The sequence below is a fragment of the Salarias fasciatus genome, chromosome 10 (genome assembly GCF_902148845.1).
Source record: "Salarias fasciatus chromosome 10, fSalaFa1.1, whole genome shotgun sequence".
Lineage (NCBI taxonomy): Eukaryota > Metazoa > Chordata > Actinopteri > Blenniiformes > Blenniidae > Salarias > Salarias fasciatus.
The window spans coordinates 16178302-16202078 of NC_043754.1; the positions used below are offsets into that span (position 1 = coordinate 16178302).

Genomic DNA, 23777 nt, shown 5'->3' on the forward strand with positions numbered 1-23777 from the left:
GCTTGATTTTTCAGGTGTGAATTGGTTAGATGTCAATTTGAACTCAGCTTTAAGGTTGGAATGATGAGTCCTGTCATTAGACATTTTCTGTTACTCTCCTGGAAGATGTGGTTGGCAAAAAAAAAAAAAAAAAGACCTTAACAGTTCACTTTCTGTCGCAACTGAAGCAGAAATTTAATCCTGTTGGGATATTTATTCATTGTCTCCATGGAGACCTTCATCCTGGGAAATCCTCATTCTCAAGAGAATAATTCATGACAAGTGATGAAAATGACTGAAGTAATTAAAAAAAATGAATAAAAAATTACATTTCAAATGTTTTACAACTCCCCTAATTGTTCTGCTTGCTGAGCACTGAGAGACGGTTTATTTACAGAATCATCTGTAGTGGTATTTAAAAGGTTTTAGATGCAGCAACAGTGTTTATTGGACCGCTCAGTGGAGTCGAACTCCTCCAGTTAGAGAGCTGGCTGGTGTCTGTCTGTGTGCCTGGATTTTCTCCTGCTACTCTGGTTTCCTCCCACAGTTTGAAACCATAAGCTGGGGTTTATTAGCCACTCTAAATTACCCGGAGGTGTGAATGCGAGTGTGCAACTGTCTGTCTGCATTTTCCCCTTAATGGACGAGTCCAGGGTGTAACCTGCGTCTGCCCACACGGCCCTAAATTATATAAATGGATCGATGGAAACTGCGTGCATCAAAATAGTTATTCACTTATTATTCCCATGGAGGTCTACTACTGTCATCAAATGAATGAATTTTACCTTCAGTGTTCATTTTAGCCACTACTTTACTGTCCCCACAGACACAAAGAGGGATAAAATACTTTCTTAATGACACAAAATGTTCAACAACATCACAGGATTATGCTCACTTACAATGTATTTATTGTTAGAGAATTATTGTTGCAGGCAATGCTGATGCTAGTAATATTCATGCATCTTTCCCACCTTCAGGGCTTTGTTGAAATCCCACACACCTTTCATAATGGCGTCATAAGTCCTGATTTTTGTTAAACATGTGAATGTAACACTCCTTTACTCTCAATTTAAATTGTGCCCACTCAAATATATGAAATTAGGTTAACTGGATTATTGGATTATTTAAAATGCTCGACTTGTAACAGGAGATAGAAAATGAATGGGACTCAGGCCACGGTTTGAAAATATGAATTGCCAGCATATATTGTTTGAACAGTATTATAAGCAAATTAAATATAACAAAATAAAAGATTTTTAGCAGAAATTCCCTGTGGCACCACACTTTCTTTTAGCAAGATCACAGCTTATATCACTTGGGCTTTCAAGGGTGCACCCTTCTTTCAGTCAATACCAAATACAATCAGTGACAAATCAGGTTAATCACTAAAATCATGTTTACCTTTCATCAACCAACAGTTCATCAATCAATTCAACAAAACGTTTCCCCTTTAGAGTGATCAAACAGTTCCGGGGTGTGTGTGTGTGTGTGTGTGTGTGTGTGTGTGTGTGTGTGTGTCAGGGGCAGGAAGTGGAAAATGGTGTGGAAGTGGGGTTGATGTTCCTGGCCTACCACACCGGGCTGTGTAGCAGCAGGATCTGGTTCATCTACGGAATAGGGTCGCCATCCAAGGTTGACTCCATCGATTGGAATAACACAACCAAAAAAACAAAACAAAACAAAAAAAAAAAAAATCTGACCTGTCATCGACAGTATCACGAATCGCAATATATTTCAAATAATTCAGTCTTTCAACTATTAAAGGATAAGTACGTTTAAACAGCTTTCACGTTGTTTATAGAATGAAGTAGAACAATGTACTCACCAGAAGGCTTTTCTGATCCGAACAGTACTTTGGGAGAATTTTAGACCCAAAATCGAGAACGTCCTGGAGCTGCTCATCAAGGTGTCTCCACATATTTGTTCTCTGCAGCATGAATATGATCGAAACTTCAGGAACTGATAGGATCTTTCTGTGAGAAAATACTGAGAAAATTTCAGCCAGATTAATTGTCAGTAAATATTTTTAACTTTTTTTTAATTCATCTGCCCTGTACTTTGTTTTTATTTTAGACTGATGATGATAATGGCACATTCATAAAAAAGAGAATATCAAAGTGTCTCATAAAACCTGCAGATTCCTGCTCCTGATCTTTGTGTCGAGCTTGAAATAGTTTGTCCTGATGAAACGAGACACTTTTTGCCTTTGTGTCACCATATGAGCTTCAATCCAAGCATTACATTCCTCTCCCATCAAATATCGATGTTTTTCGTTAATCTCACACTCTATCATAACGATCCTTCATGTCATCTAATCTCATACTTCATTGTGCAGTAATTTCTCACAGAAGAGAAAACACAACCTACACTCAGTGTATGATCATTATAAAAGCACCAAGAAACACAAGTGTCTTCAGAGTGTGGGAGAAAGTCAAAGCACCTGCAGGACAAGCCAGGAGAACATGCACCCTGCCCACAGAGAGCACCAGTCAGCCAGCAGGACTCTCCGCCACATGCAGTAGCCGACCGCAAAGAGATGCTTCACATCTGAAAACCCCCGGGCTGTGATCAGTGTTTTCTCAGCTTGAGCACAGAAAAGATCAGTTCTTAAGTTGTTGTTGTTGTTTTTTGCTCCACTGAGCAATAAAAAAGATTGGCCATTACATTTCACAGCTTATTTGTCTTAATTATCTTCATATGCCGAAATTCTACAAATAATTTTACTCTGTCAAAAAATTACAACAAGCAACTTTTATTTGACTATCTATTTTTTTTTCCTGACTCTGCCTTTTCCTGGCTGTTAATGAGAATGTTTTCTACCTGACGCCGCATTGTACATTTTTGTTTCAGTACATTAAAATTTCATGAAATGATGAAATGATAGTTTGACCTACATCCTACAAATGAGGAGATGCAGTCGTCTTCTCTCAACTTTAATTTGCTTGAAGCCAAGTCTGGTTCTGCATCCCACATGTAGTAACAAAACGTTTTATTAGATTTTCAAATGAAGTTATCGTGCCTTGAAAGTAAAGATATTAAATTATATCTTTATTAAGATAGCTTAATTCAGTTAAGAAGCTTTAACTGAGTTTTATCTGGTTGTGCTTATTTTCATGGTCAAACTGGTCCAATTAATGTTTCCCCCCCTACGTTTGTGGAGTTTCAGCCATTTAAACACAAAGACAGTGAAAAGGCCATGTGTTTGTACTTTGAAATGCTCCGTTAGTGTGAAAACACTAACGGGAGAAGATCATCTCCTGTTCCTAACGACATTACTGCTGCCTTTTTATGTCCCTTGCTATCATTTTGTTTGGAAAACAGGAGAAAAGTTATGCACTCGATTTCCATTGCGTAATATACTTCGGTGCACCTCTTGTCGGGGAGCGTGGGCTTGACCACCTGAACGCACGACGAGGTTCTGACAAAGCAAAGCGAGGAAGCGGGTAAAACCACAGGAATCAAAACCGTGGGAGCGAAACAGGAAGAGCGATGCCGAGTAGCAGTGAACAGGCCAACAAAGATCGAGGGGCATGCTGAGCGGAACATATAAGGGATACTTCAACATTTTGGCAAATTGGCCCATTTAGCGCAATTCCTTAGTCATTTCGAACAGCATACTTACTTTTTTTGTGAGGGCGAGCTGTTGTTTATTCAGAGATGAGTCGGGGAAGGTTTTCGGGACGGACACAATGGAAGTGAATGGTATTTTTGTTCCCCCTCGTCAAAATCATCAAATACACAATCCAACAACCCCAAAACGCTTTGGTGGACACGTTATAATCTGCACATTCAATATGCTGTGAAATATTAATGCAAAATTACGAGATTGAGTTGTTTATGCGAAGATTGCTAAGACCGAACTACTTACTAAATATGGCGTCTGGGCGTAGTGATCTCAAAAGAAAAAGTAGTTCCCAGTATTTGCTTCAGTGTCGTAACGCTACAATATTATTTGTTGGTGTCCCACAGCCAGGGTTGGGAGGGTTACTTTTAAATTGTAATCCGTTACAATTACAAGTTACTTGTCAAAAAATGTAATCAGTAACTTACTCTAATTACTTCAATTAAAATGTAACGTACCTGATTACTTTTAGTTACTTTTAGATTAATTCACCAGCAAACATAAAAAATAAAGACAGATACAATGTGTCATCCTCACAGTGTATTGACAGCTCTACAGTAAACACTGAATGCTCTGAGTGTTCTGAACTCTGCTGAACTCTGTGTTCAGCCCCAATTAATACCAACAACATGACATCCTCTAAACCTACTGAGAATCTGACTTTCTGTCTTTCTGACTCAGGATCAGCTCCATCAGTTCAGACTGTGTTCCTCTAGTGTCTACAGTCCAGCAGTCCAGCAGCAGCACCAGGACCCGCACTGACAGTGTTAACACACATTTATATTATATACTCAGTCTGCTGTGTAGCTGTACTGCTGTAGTGAGGAGCAGTGCTTTGTGTTCAGGTAGGCCATGCAAAGTATTTTTTTTCAAGAGTTCGGAGTTCATTCATTCCTCACTGACAGAAGGAAACATGCAGTCTCTAATAAATCCTCCATACAGACTGAAGATATTATTACCTCCATCAGATTCTTCTGAGTTCAGCCTGGTGAGGCTGTGGTTCTCAGCAGCAGGTTACTGACAGGTTAGCAGGCTAATAATCATTTATATATCTACGGTGTCTATTGTTTATAGATCTACGATGTGGCAGTTTGTGCCGTAAAGTGCCGTAAAGTGCTGTAAAGTGTCACAATGTCTGTATACGGCGCGGATGTCTGTTGTTGATTCTGTCTGATTTTCAAAAGTAATCCCGCTCAGTAATCCGTGTTTTTATCAGAAGTACCTTTAATAAGATTACATATTTTTTGCGTGTACTGTAACGGATTACAGTTACAAATTTTTTGTATCCTGATTACATAACGCCGTTACATGTAATCCGTTACTCCCCAACCCTGCCCACAGTGTAGTGAATGTGTGGATTATAACGTGTCCACCAAAGTGTTTCGGGGCTGAAGGATTTTGTATTTGATGAGTTTGATGAGAGGAACCAAAAATACCATTCACTTCCATTGTGTTCGTCCCGAAAACCTCCTTGACTCACATCTGAATAAACAATAGCTCGCCCTCACAAAAAAAGTAAGTATGCCGTTCCAAATGAGTAAGGAATTGCGCTAAATGGGCCAATTTGCCAAAATGTTGAAGTACCCCTTTAAAAGGGCAGCCAGAAGTGGGGCACACAAAGGAAGAATCACAAGACAGCAGCGATCAGGGAAGAGAAGCACCATGTCCATATTCAATGGAAAAACACACATGAACTCAAGCAACACACATCAGTGGAAACTGACATGACTTACTGTGGACTGAGGAATTCATATAATTTAAATATTGAAGAATGCATGTATTGATTTCATTGTTTTAGGCTTATTGAACAAAATTTGTTAATTATTTCAATACCCCAATGATGCTGTGTGGGATAAAGCCTTGCAGAAGATATTTCGATGATTGTAATGTATTTTTTTTATTTCAGATTCCAAGATAATGAATCTTTTGAGCTTCCAGTGTCCATCAAGCACTTTGAAAGATGGCTCTTCTATATTTTGCAGACACATCTTTTAAAAGCAGTTTTTAAAAGACATACCAAACGTGATCCTTGTCCAATTATTGACAGCATGCAGAGCTTTACGTCTACATTCAGACTGTCAAGCTCTGCAGAAGCCTGACAGTGTCAGCGGTCCTCCATCACCAGGAGACTGCAAAAACGCTTCACATCTTCCAACGTGAACACCTCTCTCTCTCTCTCTCGCTGTCTCTCTCTGTTTCTCTCTGTCTCTCTCTCTTAAACCAAGCGTGTGGTCAGTGTTTTGACTCTGTCATTTCATGGGTCATTCTGCAGGTCACTGAGGAGCAACAAGATTCGACGGTTGTCTGATTTTACGTTCTCAGAATACTCTGCGCTGGAGAGACTGTGAGTATGTCCATGCTGCCGTGCAATTATAACTTCATTCCCGGGTGGTTCTGTCTTGAAATCTCAGGTTCCTGCTTTCTCTGCGAAAACAATTTTGCTTCTTTCTCACAATCTGAAATTGGATATAGAGGTGTGAGATTATTAGGCATATAGCGACTGCACACTGTAACAAGCCTCTTCCAAAGAAAGCATCATAGCTGCACAACTCAAACAGCCATGGCAAGACTCAGAACTTAGTTTGTTCGCTGTTGTTAGCTTTTGAGGCGAGCTCACAGTTCAGCATGAAGGTTTTCACATAAAGAAGTCTTTGCCAGACACGCGTTCTGGCCCGTCCTTGGTGAGGTTTTTACGTAAGAGCTGTTGCGCTGCATCACATGATCAAATGTAAGCGTTCCCAAGGATCATCGTCCCTCTGGCTCGGCATTCTCACTGAAGCTTAATTCAATGAGGCAGTCATTATTTTAATATCATATCCACTTGGCTAGCTTGACGATCTCAGTCTAAAACACCAGACACTCGATTTTAGGGATTCATGTTCTATTTTATATGTTCCTAATGTTCATGAGTTTTTGCATGAATTCCTTCAAATCCTCTGCATTTTACTTCATAATGTAAATCAGTGTCAAAGCAGAACTGAAGAGAAAATGGAAAAGAAGATGCATACAATGTAGAACAGTGTGAAGTGAAATGAAATGTTTTCTTTTATGAGAGAATCACTGATGCAGAGGCAAATGGATATTTTTGGTTATGATTCATAGATTTTATTTTCACACTGCAGCTTCTATAATTTCATTATTTCCAGAAAATGAAAGAGAACCAAACTTCTTTTGAGCCTCAGTGGGAAGACATTAAACTGCTCAGTGATGCCTGTTGATATAATTCATTATTTAGTCATTTGAAGACATTTGTTTTAACTGTTCTAACCCTGAGCCAGACTCAGTCGTTTCCATCAAATGAACATTTTGAATATTTGTTTGTTGATTACATTTTTGATAAATCCATTTCATCATCATTGTTATTATTCTTTCTGGTACCACGTTGAGATTCTTCAGTCTACAGTAAATTGTTTGGAGTTGCATAATTTCATTTTGTTACATACTGGATTCTGCAGACTGTAGTGCAATTCATTGACAACAGATTATAAATAAGACAACAAAACAACTGAAGTGCGTTCAGGTGTCCTGCAGGTGTAAGGGAAGGGTTGCACTCTTTTTGTCGAAATGGGTCAAATCTGTCTCTCTTCAAGCCTAACAGCTCATTGTGAAGTAACGGTTGATTGAGCAGCTGGCGGTGTTGATGTGTTTTTCAAGACATGACTTCATTTTGACATCGTCAAGGTTTCCGTCGGACGGATTAAAAAAAAGAAAATCTCATGAAAATAGTTGTAGAGTGTTTTTTGTTCTCCGCAAACTGGAATGTGGACTTTATATTATTAAACAGTTCATTCTGACAGATGAATTTCATCTAATGAAAGACCTTATGTGAACGCTGATGTATGTGAAGCATCTTTTTTCCCCCTCTGCTCTCAGGTTTCTGCAGAACAACAGCCTTCAGTTCATATCTGTTCATGCCTTCAGCGGCCTGCACAGCCTCAAGAGGCTGTAAGTATCCTGCTTTATTATTTATTGATAGTCTCTCATGAAAATATCAATAGAATTTATTTCCCAGGCTTTAATCGAGTTTTACGTAAATGTCCAAATGAGGCTGAACAAAGTTTTACCCATGTGAAAGTGCTTGTGATTAAACAACTGAAATTGAACGTATTCTGATTTTTCTGTTTTAATTGCTAACTTTTTGGTGTCACTGTGTAAATCCAAGGTGAAAATAGGCACAAAAATAAAGTTACTGCATGTCACCAGAACGTTGTTGAACAGGAACTTAAACCAGTTATTAATTCCCACCACGTCTAGCCAGAAAGGGTACTAAACAAGGAATAAATTGTGTGTGTCTTATCGGCTTAATCTACTAAATTTAAACAGAACAATAAACACTATCACAAAGTCACTGCCTTCAAGACGTTCTCCTCAGACATGAAACCAACAGATGATCCGTTCTTCAGATAAGAACTTCAGCTCCACAGTGTTTTTGTGACTGACTATATTTATATTTCTGCTGTCTCTGTAATCCTTTCTCAGGTTTCTCAGCGACAATTTAATAACAACCCTCAGCCCTGGTGTGTTTAGGGACCTGAATCAGTTAGAATGGCTGTGAGTAACACACACACACACACACACACACACACACACACACACACACACACACACACACACACACACACAGATTTTGAGGTCGACACACGTCATGCATCCAAAATGAGTCCCAATCCCCAGTTTGACTTTGCTCTGGACCTTTAACCTTATCATAACCTCAACCCCAGAAAACCACACCTGAACACTTCAGTGCATGTAAACCTCGTGTGAGCCGTTATGTGGCCCACAAGGCAGGTCTAACGCAAACACCCCACCGAAAAAGAGAACTGTAAGACCACACATCGTATAAGACGTTGTGTATTGAATAAAACAGACAAGACCACATTCAGTTTCATCCTCTCACTTTTTACAGTCGTCGTACATCTGTGTGTCAGCTGTGATCTGTTTTCGTCTGGTTTCGATTTTTTAACCACAAATATCTGTTTTACTTGTACACTGGTTTCTCTGAAACAGCCTCTGGAATAGTAATTTGTGGGGAACTCAAATCCCCCATGATGCTGAAAATCAAGAGGATTAAGAATAGAGGGGGGGAAAACTGGAAGATTTGCATTTACAGTTGCCCGTAACGACTCCTAAACTGTGATCAGATGTGTGCGGCGGGTCTAGATTTCCACATGCAGTCACATCAGTGTCCAATGTACCAAGAAACACAGCAGAATTTTTTAATCTTCCAAGAGTTAAGAGTAATATTTTAGTTTGCAGCTGTAGGTCTTCTGCACTCAGCTCGATGTTTCTTGGTGACACACATGATTGACTTTCTGGACTCCGTCTCAAAGACTAGAATATATAAACCAGCTGTAAAGTGGTACCACTGACTTTATTGTGTTTTGGAGAAATTTGGACATTTCTTTTTTTCCTCCTTCAAACATTTTAACATTGGACACCCAAGCTGTGGAAAAGTCAGAATGAGAATCCACAAAAATCATCTTCTTTTTTCTCACTGAAAAACACTGATTTGTAATGTATTAATGCACACTAATTTGGATAATTGATCAACACAGAAAGATACTGTTGTAACAGTGCAGTGGTAAGCACTCAGTTTGAATCTGAGTTGTGGTTTAGAGCTCTTTCTGCGTGTAATTCAGTGTACATGTTAAAGCAGATGAGAATTTGTCACGCTAAAATGTAAAGATTTAGAGACAGTCGAGTTTTTCTGGTTGTTTTCCATGTTGCACGTGATACTCCTGTTCTCCTGGCTGAAGCTTTATATTCCATAAACTCAGAGAAGTGCTGATCTCTAACCTTTGAAAAGAGAGTACTTGGGATTGAACTCTCCATAAATACAGTAAAAATACTTCTTTTCTCTCTGTTCTGCCAGGATGTTGGATCATAATCCACTCAGCAGTTTGTCTCAGAACACCTTTATTGGACTCCAATCGCTCATGTACCTGTAAGTTGCTCCAGTTCTCGCTGTGACTTTACAAGAGGCTGTTCTGACGAATTCTCCATCATTCTGAAATGTGCATGTCCACATGTATTTATGCATGGAAAGCATTAACCCATATTACATCAAAATAATGCCAGCACTTGTTATTATGAAGCCAGATGTTTTGGCAGCTAATCAAGATAAATGCTGTTTGATTCATCCACCGCCTGATCTTTGATATTGAAATGTCTGTCCTGAAAGTGGCTCTTGCTCTAGCTCTGCATCGAACATGGCCGTTCACTCAGCAGGCCAGGCTGTTCTGCGAGCAAAACACCCAAAAAAAAAAAAAAAAAAAAACTTTAAGAGCTTAAAATGGGTCAGTTGTAGAGAACATTGCACTGTCGGCACGCAAGGCATGGATGCGAACGTACAGGGAGAGGGCAAAACAATGAACACATATGGAAGCGATGAGGGTGGGAGCAGACGTGAGGGCAGACAGTGAAGACACCTGGAACCATGCAGCCACAAGCCCGAGCAACCCAAATAAAAACAGGAAATAACTGAGCTGGCCTTAAACGACCTGGCCCACATGCGTCTGTGTTGGAATAATGGCCAAGTATTTAGGGAGTCCCTGAAGTTTTATGATGGACATAAAACTTAGAATCTTCATGTTTTACAATAGGCTTAAACATTAAGGACGAGCATCGCCGACAAATTTAAAACGCTGAAAATAAATGAAATAAAAAATAGATAAATGAACAGTAAAAGTCAATGGATTGCATATCAGTGGATTGATTATGTAACACCCGATGTCCTCTTTTTCCTTTTAATGCCACCGTCATTAGTCTGTCTCGGCTGTACTCTCCTGGCTTGGGTCATCTGTCACCATTTCCCTCTTTGCAGTAATGACATTTTTGAACTTTGTGCCAGACTTTTCCAACACCTCATCCCATGAAACTGTCATCTGCTTCGCACGTGTCCGTCCTCAAGCCATCAACACTTTGTTTCTGTGTTCTGTGTTCATAACATGTATTCATGACAGTAAATGTTTATGCCCGAAACAGCCTGATGAATGTGATCTCATCTTCCATCTCTTTAAAAGAGTGTTTGTAGGTCAGAGGAGGAGCTGTTTGCTTGGCTCCACCTCTCTCTCTCCCTCTCTCTCTCTCTTTTTGTTTCCCATCTGGTCTTTTCGATGTCTGATTTCTTTTGAAACTCTCCCGACGTCCGTCTGAACTGTTCCCAGCAGAAATGTCAGGTATTATTCGTAATCTGGAGACGGATCTGGAGCTTTAACATCCTGCGACCTTATCCTGCAGGGACTCAGAGGACCGTATCTGATTGTTCTCGTGGATCACCGCATCAGCTATAAATCACACTTAAACTTAATACCAGCTATTTATCAAAGCAAACGTTTTTACACTTGTTTTGTGACTTCTACTCAAACAGCTGTTCTTTCTTGTGCGGCACAGTGTACAGTCTATATTTCATCTTCAAGGAAAACGGAAGAAGAGAGAAAATGACAGGAAACAGAACAGTGAGCGGGTTTAAACTCCTCGCAAGTGTTCATAACGGTTTCAGTTCATAATCCACAATTAACAAGTACACCTGATACCTTCACCTAAGATGAATTAAAAAAACAAACAAAGTAACCAAAGAATTAAAGTTACACTTGAGATCAGAAAAAAAAAAATCTGCCGGATCAAATAGCAGCATTAAAAGCGTTCACAAGAAAAACGGAGCAAGTTTGTGTTGTAATAAAACCTTTTAACGTATATTGTATGTATTGGAAACCAAGGAGTGGCGATCCAAATGGGGAGTAAATGTCAAATCAAGGTCAGCTGAGTAACAAAAGTTTAAAACATGGGTGTCAAACATAAGGCTCATCAGCCAAAACCACCAAGCAAATTCAAAAAATCTCCACCAAAACACTGATTTTGGGACATTGGATTGTGTGATTTTTACGTTTCGCTGGATTTTGCACCGGAATGTGTGATTAAAATGGGCTTTTTGTTGAGTTTGTAATTTTTTCAGTAGTACTCGTTTGTTTGTTGTGAAAATGTAAACATTTTCATCTGCACCACAACAAAGGGAAGTTGAAATTCAAAGGATATCTTGGCGCCGTTTTACCGGTCCATCCCACTCGAGATTAGGCTGGGCTTCATGTGGCCCTGAACTAAAATGTGTTTGAAAGCCCTACTTCATAACTTCCGATTGTTTTTTTCTCTTTTCTTTTTTCAATAACAAATTCATGTTTTTAACACCAGTTTATAAATATAAGGAAATTCGGTGTTTGGATTCCACCAGCTGTTCAGCTGCTGTTCCTATTGTGATAATGACTGTTGAACCATAAAAATTAAGATATACACTTTATTCAATATCTGCCTAGCTATCCCTGCATGATTAATCTGAACATCCTTGGCACAAAAACTAATTTCCAATCCATTAAATTCTGCTGGGGTAGGATTCCTAAATTGAGTTGCTGGAGCAATATGAAAACGGCGCATCAATAACACTTGGAAACAAACCAGACCATAAACTTCAGGTCAAATATGTGACCGCATTGGGGGCTGCCTGCAGGCGTCCTCTGCTTTAACACTGCTCTGACCTTCCACTGTGTGTGCGAGGATGATTTTCACTAAACATAATGATGTGTAAAGTACATATGTTTACTCCCTCAAACCCTTCATTTATTTAAAAAAGAATTGCTTTTATTTCTTTAGTCTTTAAACTTTGGCCTTATTTTGCATGAGTGCAGAGCTGAGTTGGCAGCTCTCCGCTATTTTATGAGGTCCTCGTTCAGGAATATTGTTTTATAAGTTATTTTCAAGTTCAACGGTTGTTGTTGTTTGGATGCCCAGACAACAAGAACTGAACAAACCACCATAAAAATTCGGCTGGAAATGTTGTTTCAGTGACGTGATTCAAATAAATAATCCAGAGAATTGTGGGACTGAGTCTTGTGCCTGTGAATACATTTAATTTAAAAAAAACAATCCTTTATTCATTGCTGCTGTCCATTCATGAAGAGCCTGGCGACTGACCTGTGTGCTTCAGTGTGCTCATCACAGCAGGGCGTAGCTGAGACCACTGGCAGGGAAATGATCCTGAATCGTCGTGGTTGAAAAGTTTCGTCCACTGTAAGACGTTTTCCGTCTCTCCTCAGGTCCATGGTTCACACGTCGCTGCAGCAGCTGCCTCATCCCAGCCTTTGTGAACACATGCCTTCCTTGGACTGGCTGTGAGTCTGCTCTGCTCTGACAGTGTAGTTGTGTTGTATGCAGGTGTGTAGAGTGTGTGTTCAGCACATGTTATGTTGTGTGTGTTAAGAGGTGAAAGAGAGTTGAGACACACACTCCGAGCAGTGTCTTGTTGATCTGTGTAGACTGTAATTTCACACAAACTCACATTAAAGTCAGCCTTCTGCTGTACATTTCCTTAGAATTCCCTTTAATGAATTAACTTCATTGAAGAATAAGAGTAATTTGGAATGAATTGGATCGACTCACACCACGAGACATAAGGTGTACAATGCGTCCAGATTTGGGGCTCAGGCTCAGTCCTGAACCAGGGATCGAATGTCTTGAATATGTTTGTTCTCCTGATTATCAGGCCTTTTCACCACAACTAAAGACTTTGATTCAAATTCGTCTCTTTGGAGTCACATATGCCTTCAGTCCGCTGGGATGAGCTCTGGCCTGAAGACTGTTGATGGATGAATGGATGGATGCATGGAGGAATATAGGAATGAGTAATGTTTTTGAGTTTCGCAGTTCATGTTCCTTGTAATGTTTTTTTCTCTCTCTCTCAGGGACCTTGAGGGAAACAAAATTCAAACCCTGAACTACTCCATCCTGAAGACGTGCAGCAAACTTGAAGTTCTGTGAGTGTCCCACTTTACAGAGCAATAAGAGTGTAAAACACTCCCTTTCTCCGTAGGCAGTGTTTCCTTTCTGTTTTGATATTTTCCTAAAGATAAGATACAGAAGAAGTGGATTTCCATCAGTGTGAATGAAGAATACATTCAAAAGCACCGTCACCTGAGAGCTTCTGAGTGCATGTATTCAACACTTTGAGAGGGGATGAGAGTACTGCAGTGTTTAATCAATCATCTACTGTGTAAACACACTACTGTGATTAGTAAATAAGTAAATCAATGATGAACCTTCAAGATTCCAGATAAACCTAAACACAAGCTGGTTTCGATGTTCTTTTATTCTTGAAAATTTTATGAAAAAATAGAATAAAGTATTATTATTTCCCAGAGTGTAAAAACTGGGGCTGACTCATCAAGGTGTGAAAACATCACAGGAACATTAAAAGTTGTCAGGGAAGAAGCAGCAGGCTCTGACACCGAATCTCTTTTAATACTGCAAAATCCTCAACTGGAATTATTTTATGCGAGGGCTGTGGCATTAAAAGAAACGAGACGAGTCAATTAAGCAGTAAAACAGCACAACATGCTGGAGATTTGTGGAGTTCTGAAACATTACTCCCAGTACGTGATAATCATTCAGACCTTCACTCCGGGGCTTAAAATGCCAAATAAAATGTAGAAAGAAGGAAATGTAGATTTGAGATGTGCTCGTAAACAGAAACTCAAAACACTTTGAGACATACAGGGAGAATCAATAAATTGCAATTGTCACTGTCAGTTTCTTTTAATGCTGCAGTTGTGACATCCCAGGTTGCTCTGATGAAAACACGATGCCTCGTAACGAAATGACATTCATGAGGGGAAAAAGAGAAGGTTCTTCTCTTGACAGATAACGATTCGGGACGAACAAATGACAACACTAAGGCAGCCTCACCGGACTTTTCTGTTTCCGCATTTCTTAAAATTTTGAAATATTACAAGATAATTTCCAGAAGCGAGCAGAAGATAGTGTGAGCCAGATCTGGTTATAAATTCACTTAAATGTTGCGATATACGAGCGGTTGCATGTCCGTCACAGCCGTGTCTGCGTCTGGTCTTCATTTTTACTAAACAGATTCGACTTGTCTCTTTTACTGATTCATATCTGCAACAAAAGAGGGTGGAAAAGGACGGTTTGAATACATTTCATATCACAAATGTATCCATGAATGTCTGGATTTTACAAAGTTCGACAAACAAAGCTGGGTTTAAATGTGCAATGCTGTTAGAACAATTTTTGAAAAACCAGCACAATATGCTTGAGAAAAATCATGTTATTAAAACATAGGTTACTGCAGTAATTGATGTTTTAGTCACTAGAGGGATCCTGCAGCACGAGCCTGATTTCTGACCGCGGCTCTGTTCTCTGCAGATTGCTGATGGACAACCAGATCAGGACGGTGCCCGAGAACACCTTTCAGTCTCTGTGGAAGTTGGCCGACCTGTGAGTAAGAGCCACTTCGTTTCTCTCATCCTCACTTTGGAGAACCATTTGAGAGCAACCGAAATCAATCACTGCTTTTAATGGAAATTCAAATATATGTGAGCATATCTTTAAATCCTCCAGAGACGAGGCAGTAACGATTGAAAACTTTACAGCCCGAATCAAGTTTTATTGATTTTTTTTTTTAAGTAGCCGCATAGTTTTATTCTTTTATGAGCATTACTCTTTGCTTTTAAAGTCCCCTATAAGGAAGACAAGATGAATGGGGCCTTTTGTAACGCTGCAAGAAAGGGTTTGGATTAAGTGCTTAATCAAAATCTGAATTTTTGTTGGAACTCATAAGAAGTAGTCAGCTCCATGTAGAAAAATAGCCGTGTCATTGAAATGAATGCAAATCGGATTCATCAGTCGTTCTCTTTAAAAAGTTACGCTTATGTGTTTTCTGTTCTTCTTATCTTTTTAAGCAATCTGTCCAGCAACAGGATCAAGGAACTGCCAAAAAATGCCTTGAGGAGCCTCTCGAAATCCCTGCTTAAACTGTGAGTCGCTGATTCAGCCCCGGTTTGGACAGAATGAAAAGTGAGCTTCATGATTGGGGGGGGGGGGGGGGGTGTAATCCAGAATATTAAGAGTTAAGACACACTGGGGATCAAGAAATCTCATTGTGGTTCCAAATGGAAAGAAAGGCACTGCGTTGTTTAGTTTTTCTTTGTTAGTTTGTGGTTGAGTCTGAAATAGATTAGATTTGTTCCTGATTCTAAAAGCAAGTGCGTCTGAAGTTACGTGACCTGTTACTGACCTGTTTCCTGTGCTTCAGCTCAAACTTCAAACCTCATCTGTCAATTAAAACCAGGTAGAAATGGAGGTTTAGAAGAAAAAAAGTGTTTCTACACAGAACGTATCTGAAAGTTATGGGGCCGCTCTGTCATTACTTACAAAGTAATAAAACTCTTTGGTAATTAGAGGAGGAGCAGCCTGTCAGTCAAACAGAAAGAGAGAATGAAAATGGGCAACGATGAAAACATAGCTGTGAAACCACTGATGCTCTCAGTCAGATTCTGCCTCTTCTGTGGCACAATTATGAGGTTAATGGTCTCCGGACTCATTCGTTAGTGGTCTACGAAGCTGAGAATCACAGAAACACTGACGGGCCGGGCTGTTTGGTCCCGGGTTTGGAGCCCTCGCTCCATTTCAGATCAATTCTGACACATCGGTTCTTTGCGAATGTGGGACTGGCTTGACTACAGGTTTTCCCCATGCAGCCTATTATTATGTGTTTGTGTGGTCTGTTCCTGTTTTAGAGAAGAGTAAAGAGCAACTGATTGATTTAATGTCATTTAATGTTGTCTCTGTTTCGATAGATGTTCAGTCGACCGTGTAATTTCACAGGAGTAAATGATGGCGTGTCAGCCTCATTAATGGACTGTATAAATTTTGATTTTATTGTGCTTTCAACGATGTGCTGTACATCACTCGACACTTCTGGGAAACAAAGTGTGGAATGGGTGAAATAATCTGCTATTTGTACAGCATGTTCTGTATCACAGTGAATCAAGCAGCTTTGTCAAAACTTTGCAGCTGAAGTGAAAAACTTAACCACGGAGTCATGTTCAGCTCCAGCAGGGATAAAGAAGCTCCTTTTTCACAGGGTTTCAAATAATGACCCCGCTCTCACTGCTGCCAGGAGATTCTGTTGAAGTGAGAGTCTTTTTGTTTCACTGGTAATATTTGAATCAGCACAACAGCTGCGTAGGTTGACATAAATGACATCAAATGGTTTTATTACCATCTTAAAGATTGTTCTCTGCAAGTATGTTTGAACATTGTTCCAATAAATATGATATGCTGTATTATACTCTGAGCTCTACAGAGTTCTACAACTACTGCTGTTTAACTGCATTTCTAACAGCTGGCTTCAGATGTACCTGTTACGTTTATTTGACACAGTTGGAGAGCTGCAGAGCTACTCTCACACTTTGTTAGTGGATCTGTTATAGTTTCACTAAAGCGACTGCTGACTGGAGGAAAAGCGTCTGTCGTCGGCCCGGGACTCAGTCCCACTGACAGCATCATGAAAGAGGTGTAACGTTAAGAAACAGTAATCCGCTGAACCTGTGATGCAGTACCGGCTCTGTGTTTAAAAGGAACTGTTCGCTGCTCGCTCCATGCGGGTGGTTTTACTTCGGAAAACATCCAGATAATTGGTGAAACAGTCGATCAAGTCATCAGACGGACCAGCTCAGCTAAAATGTCACAGCAGCACCGTGACATTACGGCTCTATGCAGCCAGTCATGCTTATACAGTCTGCAGTTCTCATTCAAAGCAAAGTTCATTGTTTTGCTGAAATGAACTGTCAGATATAGATGGGGGACATGTGGGATCGAACCAGCAACCTTTCAACTGAAAGACAACTCACACCAACCAACTGAACATCCATAATATTCAATAACATAAAAATAAACAAAGTGACCATAGTTTTCCCAAGTAACATATCCTCCTTTGTTTGAAGCAATTAGCAACATAAATGCTTTTGTAAGAAACAATTCATAACTCGTAAAACAGTCATTTTTCAGTCTCTGGCACAACTGCACATTCCTGCAGCCAGAAGGAAAGATTTATGGAAACCTCGAGAGGGTAATTAACCAGTTTATGTCAAGTGTCCAGCAGATTTATGTGCTGAATATTTCCACATCAGCTCACAGCTTCGATAGTTTTCGCCATTGAAGTCATTGTGACACAAGTGGGAGGCTGACAGCGGCCGTGCAACACTGCTTTTATCATCTAAGACAGATTGATCAGTTGATACTCTTATATCCTTATGAAAAGTGAAAAGCTTATATCCTAGGTTTAGTTGCACAGTTTCTGTTTCAGCAGCACTTCATAAGTTTTTGATGCAATTGTCACCGAAGTCACATTGAAAACAGATTTGTCCTGTACACACATGTCTTAATTGTCCTCGTTCTTTTACATGCATACAAATTATTTTCCACATTCAGAGTCCAGATTCATTTAAAACTCTAAAGTTTTGTTTTAAAAGGAAATAAGAGAAAGTAATTTAGATTTTCTGATATTCAGACATGTGTCCCTTAATCCCAACAAACTTCTCTAATCGCCCGCTCTCATCTCTTCTTTCTTCTTCGCAGAAATATCTCCAACAATCCCCTTTTCCGTATTCATCCAAATCACTTCCACCACCTGACTCATCTTCAGTCTCTGTAAGTACACGCACATTCTCACCGTTTACACAGCTATGCATGGGAGAACCCTCAAATCTCGTACATTGACAGGTGATTTGTGTTGATTTCTGTAGGGCGCTTGAGGGGATTGAGATTCCAGACATACAAACAAAGATGTTTCTGCCCATGAAGAACCTCTCCCACATGTATGAACAACTGCACAAAAGAATCATTAGTCAAAGAAACACTTCTATTTTTGCTTGAGTCTGCCTCTCTATACTCCTCTGCTGCCACATTTCATTTCTCTGCCCTTCTCATCCAAACAGCTACTTCAAGAAGTTCCAGTATTGTTCCTACGCCCCTCACGTCAGGTCCTGCAAGCCCAACACCGACGGCATCTCGTCCTTCGAGGACCTGCTGGCTAACATCGTCCTGCGTGTGTCGGTGTGGGTCATGGCCTTCATTACCTGCTTCGGCAACCTCTTCGTTATCGGCATGAGGTCTCTGATACGAGCCGAGAACAACCTTCACGCCGCCTGCATCAAAATCCTCTGCTGTGAGTGCACATACACAATGAATGGGCTTCATCGGTTCTGTTCCAACAGGGAAATTTGATATGCCCTGCATTGTGATGGATTCCAGGATTTTATTGTATAAAATCTGGTTGAGTATTGCTCTCAGCGAAACACAAACAAACACAAAATTCAGTTTCACAGAAGAGTGTAATATTACATTAGACTGATAAAAACAAATTTTAACATTTTAACAAAGACATATTGGTCTACTGAAAGACATGTTATGAGTTTCTTGCTCTCAGTTTTGATTATTTCTTTCTGGTTGTAGCATTAATCACTGCACTTTTACTCACTGGCTGTTTCTCTGTGCCGGTTCCTGTTTCCTCTTGGCTTTATTCCCTTATTCAACCTTTATTTAAATCTTTACGGCCATCACTGCAGCTCAAGTGGTTGAAAGAATTTGGTAATTTCTTCGTTTTGTGTCCAGAGAAACTAGAAGCAAGTTTTGACCGCTGACTCCTGACGCCTTTGTATCGTCCACCTATACACACAGTGAGCCTCCACGTGGGCATATGTTTACCAGTGTTCTGTTTTGTGTATTTCAATGACACTTTTTTTTTTGGCTCCAGGAAATGCCAACAGCTGACAGACGGACTCATTTGACCAAACTGCACAGGGCAAACCTCTGTTAACAGACACGTGTGTTTCTCTGTCCTCGCCCAGGTGCGGACTGCCTCATGGGAGTGTACTTGTTTTTCGTGGGAGTGTTCGATGTGAAATTTCGAGGTCAATACAATCGCAATGCGCTGCTGTGGATGGAGAGCGTGGAGTGTCGCACCATTGGATTTTTAGCCATGCTCTCCTCTGAGGTATCGGCAAATATCAACACACATGCAAAACACACATGTTGATTCAAACTATGTCTGTCTTAAACAAAAAAAAAGTGCATTTTGAGGATGGATCGCTAAAGTTCTTTGAAATGTCCAAGTAAAGTTTTGATATTGTGATGATGAATAACTCGGATGTTTTGAAGAGACTGTTCCTAAAGCCCATCATTTGTCACCATCACTGTGTTCTGTGCATCAAATAAACCAGCTGTCATCTCCCATTCCTTTAGAGAAGCAAATGTTAAGTGCATCTATATTTTTGCATTTCTAATATGATGGGAGATATTTGCTCAATAAAACAATTCATGCCTAAAGTGAGAACTACAGCTGTGATAGAGTGCAACACTGTCTGATGTGTTATTTATAAACGGAGCATCAGCCAGTTCACCTATATCTGCTGTGAAGAGCATGATATCATCTCCTGTTAGATCCTGCCAAATCCTCTCCTCAGGTCGTAGATAAATTATGAACTAATGAAGTTACCTCTGCGGCGTGTGTGTGTGTGTGTGTATGTGCACTGTCCCACTTTGGGTAATCACATTAACAAATCTGCTGCAGGCATTTAATAAACTAAGAGGAGGACTTCCTGTAAACATCTGAGCACGACAATCCTTCAAGACATAAACTTTGTACAAGCAGGGTCACCAGAAAACAAGCAGAGATGGAAAGTTCTAGGCCATCTGTATTTGATGTTTAGCACTGTACACCCTTAAAATTTCAAGCAAATGCTGAATCTTTGACTTAAGTTAAGGCTTTGTTTTATTTGCGTGAAGTGATGATGATCATATCTCGTAGCACCACTAGCTTTGGTCAGAGTTCCTCGCTGTAATGAGCGAGTAGGATGAGGTTTTAAAACGGCTGACTGGGACAAAAAGAAACGTCATCTTGCAAAAGCAGTGTGTTAACGATAAACTACTCTGCAGTGAAGGAGGAAGGACCCGAGGCTCTCAGGTTCAGAAAGGACTTTCTGAAATGAAATGAAAGGTTTTCCTGTCTGGCTGGGAACCCTTACACCCTTATAAATAGATACCCGGCTCTATTGATGCATCAGTCTATCTTTTCCTCCCGATGCCACCTGGATGAAAATATAAATCTTAACAATGAAGATTTTTTAAAAGCAGTGACTTACCAGAGGATTTATGAGAAATGGCAGCACGAAGTGTTCAGATGAGATTTCAAGGACACACACAGTCTGTTTTGTTGATATGAATGTAAATTTAATGAACTGCAGATGGTTTTGATGATTTTTACGGTCGCACTTCAGCGCATCCCCCTCAGTTTATGCTCCCTTCAGACTGCATTAGTACAGACCATTAATGTAACTAACAGCAATAAAACAGTTAGTTTATCTGATTATTTATTGGATGCAAGTTTCAAGTACTCTATAAGTACATTTCTCTTTTTTTTCATAAATATATGCACATATTAATTAAAGTCTGTCAAAAGGAGAAAGTAATTGGATTTTTGTTTGGTGCATTTGGCAATATCTTCACGAGCACTTTTCATGAATGTTTTTTTGCAGATTAAAAGAAATTTGTTCTTGTAATTACATTGGGGTTTTTTTCCACCCCTAGGTATCTGTTCTCCTACTGACTTACTTAACTCTGGAGAAGTTTCTGGTCATCGTCTTCCCCTTCAGTAATCTGCGGCCTGGCAAACTGCAGACGGGGGTGAGTCATGCACACTAATGAAGAAATAAAACAACCTTTTACAAGGCCCGAATTTTGAAAAGCGCTTTACTGACTAAAGTGATGAAGCAGTGATGGATGGATGTTGTTGTTTGTAAAGACAGGTTTTATTATATGTTGTAAACATGTATAATTATGGTTTACGACCGCTGTTAACAATTTGAAATGATGGAAAATGACATGAATGTACTCATGCATGCAAAGAGGAATACACTGGTGGCTGTCAGTGAAAAGCTACAAAGGCTAAACAGGACGTCTTTGCTGAACTCCTCAGATGTTTTCTAGTTGCGCACAGTCTGATATATAGTCTCCAGTGTCCTCCACCTGTTCTTCACACACATCTCCAACCTCATCCACCTTCACCAAGCATGTCCTACTAGCCAATTTCTGAATTTCGCTTTTGATTATTTACCCTGAACTCAGAGTTTACTACTTAGTGCAACAACTACCTGACATTACAATGTGAAAACATTCTGTTCCTCACCAGAACACCATGATGTTCATCATTCGGTATCGCTCCGTTGGCACTTGTTGACGTTTTTTGCTGTGACGACATTTCGTTATTATTGCAAAACAGATTTAACTGTGGAGTAAAGTACAAACTGGAGGCCTTTTTAATGTTTGGAAAATGTTTCTTGCATTAGGTCACACAGACATTCCAATGTGAGCTTCACTACAACCAATTCCCATTCCACTTGACAATAAACACCACCTTGAAGCCCGATGACGTGTTGAGTGAATTCTAGATGCAATGGTCCTGTTGTGTTGTGATCAGTATTTCTTCAACAAAATCATTGTTCCTTCTTGGGCTACTGAATAGTTTCACTTTGATTTTAAAAGTCAGGTTTAAAGAGTTGCTTCCATTTCCCTAAAAGCATGTTTTTTTGTCTTTTTCCAAGGTGGTGCTAACTTCTGTCTGGCTGCTGGGGTTCATTATTGCGATTGTACCTCTAATGAATGAGGAGGTCTTTGGGAACTACTATGGACGTAATGGAGTCTGCTTTCCCCTGCACTCTGACAGGCAAGAAAAACCGACAGCCAAAGGATACACCACAGGGATTTTTCTGGGTAAATTGAAGAGAAAGAGATTTTTATTTCCCCTAGAAATTATTTCCTCTTGCTTTGTTATTATATATTGAAACCTTATGTCTACCAAATGGAAAGTAGATAACGGAAGAATGACATTTACCTGGTTTGATGTAGTTCATGTGTGACTGAAAGAGTCTGACAGGTTTTTTTACTATCTCATCTTGAGATAAAATTCCTTTTTTTACTGTTACACAGCGCACATGAACAAACTTTAGATGTGCATTATGTGAAAAGTAATCGTCTGTCTTTGATCATTGTCTGGGTGTGCATTACTCAGGAAGTCAGGGGTTAATTCATTATTTTTATTGGCTGCTCGAAATGTTAGATTGACAAAATTGCAGTGGGCACGTTTTAATCTACTAGATTAGTTACGAAAAATACAAAACAAACTGTCTCAAATAGTTTTGCTGATAAATATTTTAATATCAGAACAAGTTTGCTTCATGGATGGATACTTTGTATTCTGGAAAACTAATCCAAACTAATCATTAATATTAAGGATTAAGTCAGAATCATTTTGTCGTTTTGCCTTGTCATGCATCAAATTATTGCTATGGAACTCAATAAGCAATGAGGGACTTGACTAAACTGACCTGCATGGAACATATACTAATACTAACAGGAATATCAATGTAGAAGCATTCAGAAATTATGTAAACGTGTTACTGTTCAGTGATAATGTTTTTTTGTTTTTTTTCTGTGTGCTTGTGTTGAAGAGGAGCAGTAGTTTTTACTCATGTGATTGACGCCTTTAACCGGCACTGCCTCCTCCATGATGGGTGAATAACAACATGTGTTGTTCTTCAGGTCTGAACCTGGTGGCCTTCCTGGTGATCGTCCTCTGCTACTCCAGCATGTTCTACTCCATTTACAAAACCGGCATTAATGCCACAGACCTGCGGAGCAGGCTGCACAGAGACGTGGCTGTGGCCAACAGGTTTTTCTTCATAGTGTTCTCTGATGCCCTCTGCTGGATCCCCATATTCCTGGTTAAAATCCTCTCACTGCTGGAAGTGGAGATCCCCTGTAAGCTATTAGAAATATATTGATATGCAATTATCTCCTTGATTAGCGTTGAATATAAAAGCTCTTCACATTTAAGGTGTTTAATTTTCCATTTTGCTCCTCTAGGTACGATATCCAGCTGGGTTGTCATCTTCATCCTTCCCATCAACAGTGCCTTGAACCCCATCCTGTACACCCTGACCACCAGCTTCTTCAGGGAACAGGTGGAGGTTCTACTCTGCCGCTGGCAAAGGAGACACACCTTGAAAAAAGACGGCAAGAGCCTCACTTCCTCCACAGTCTTCATGGAGACGTCGCGGGCGGCTTGCTACCAGCCGCCGGCCTACCTCCAGCGGACGTCGCTGATCAGTGCGGACCCTCGCTACGCCTGAGAAACTGCTTTTCAAAACAGAAATTATGTACATTGTGTACATAATGAATCAGCCATGGTCCTAATTCTTGTTGCTTTCTTTGCTCTCATCGTGGAGACTGCATGAACATGTCGGAATGAGACAAGTAGAAAAAAAAGGCAACA

General features: G+C 39.9%; 1 protein-coding gene across 1 annotated transcript in view; it reads left to right on the forward strand.

Annotated features, from left to right (window-relative positions):
• The window catches only part of rxfp2a (relaxin family peptide receptor 2a), a 41205-nt gene extending 17428 nt beyond the window's left edge, over positions 1 to 23777 (forward strand). The window contains exons 5-20 of the mRNA XM_030100923.1: positions 5874 to 5945; positions 7475 to 7546; positions 8081 to 8152; positions 9474 to 9545; positions 12688 to 12762; positions 13333 to 13404; positions 14810 to 14881; positions 15346 to 15420; positions 18026 to 18097; positions 18193 to 18264; positions 18385 to 18614; positions 19297 to 19442; positions 21035 to 21130; positions 22048 to 22216; positions 23045 to 23263; positions 23369 to 23777. Coding sequence (XP_029956783.1) covers positions 5874 to 5945; positions 7475 to 7546; positions 8081 to 8152; positions 9474 to 9545; positions 12688 to 12762; positions 13333 to 13404; positions 14810 to 14881; positions 15346 to 15420; positions 18026 to 18097; positions 18193 to 18264; positions 18385 to 18614; positions 19297 to 19442; positions 21035 to 21130; positions 22048 to 22216; positions 23045 to 23263; positions 23369 to 23634 — 1852 coding nt within the window. The 3' untranslated portion in view covers positions 23635 to 23777. The remainder of the gene's footprint in view (positions 1 to 5873; positions 5946 to 7474; positions 7547 to 8080; positions 8153 to 9473; positions 9546 to 12687; positions 12763 to 13332; positions 13405 to 14809; positions 14882 to 15345; positions 15421 to 18025; positions 18098 to 18192; positions 18265 to 18384; positions 18615 to 19296; positions 19443 to 21034; positions 21131 to 22047; positions 22217 to 23044; positions 23264 to 23368) is intronic.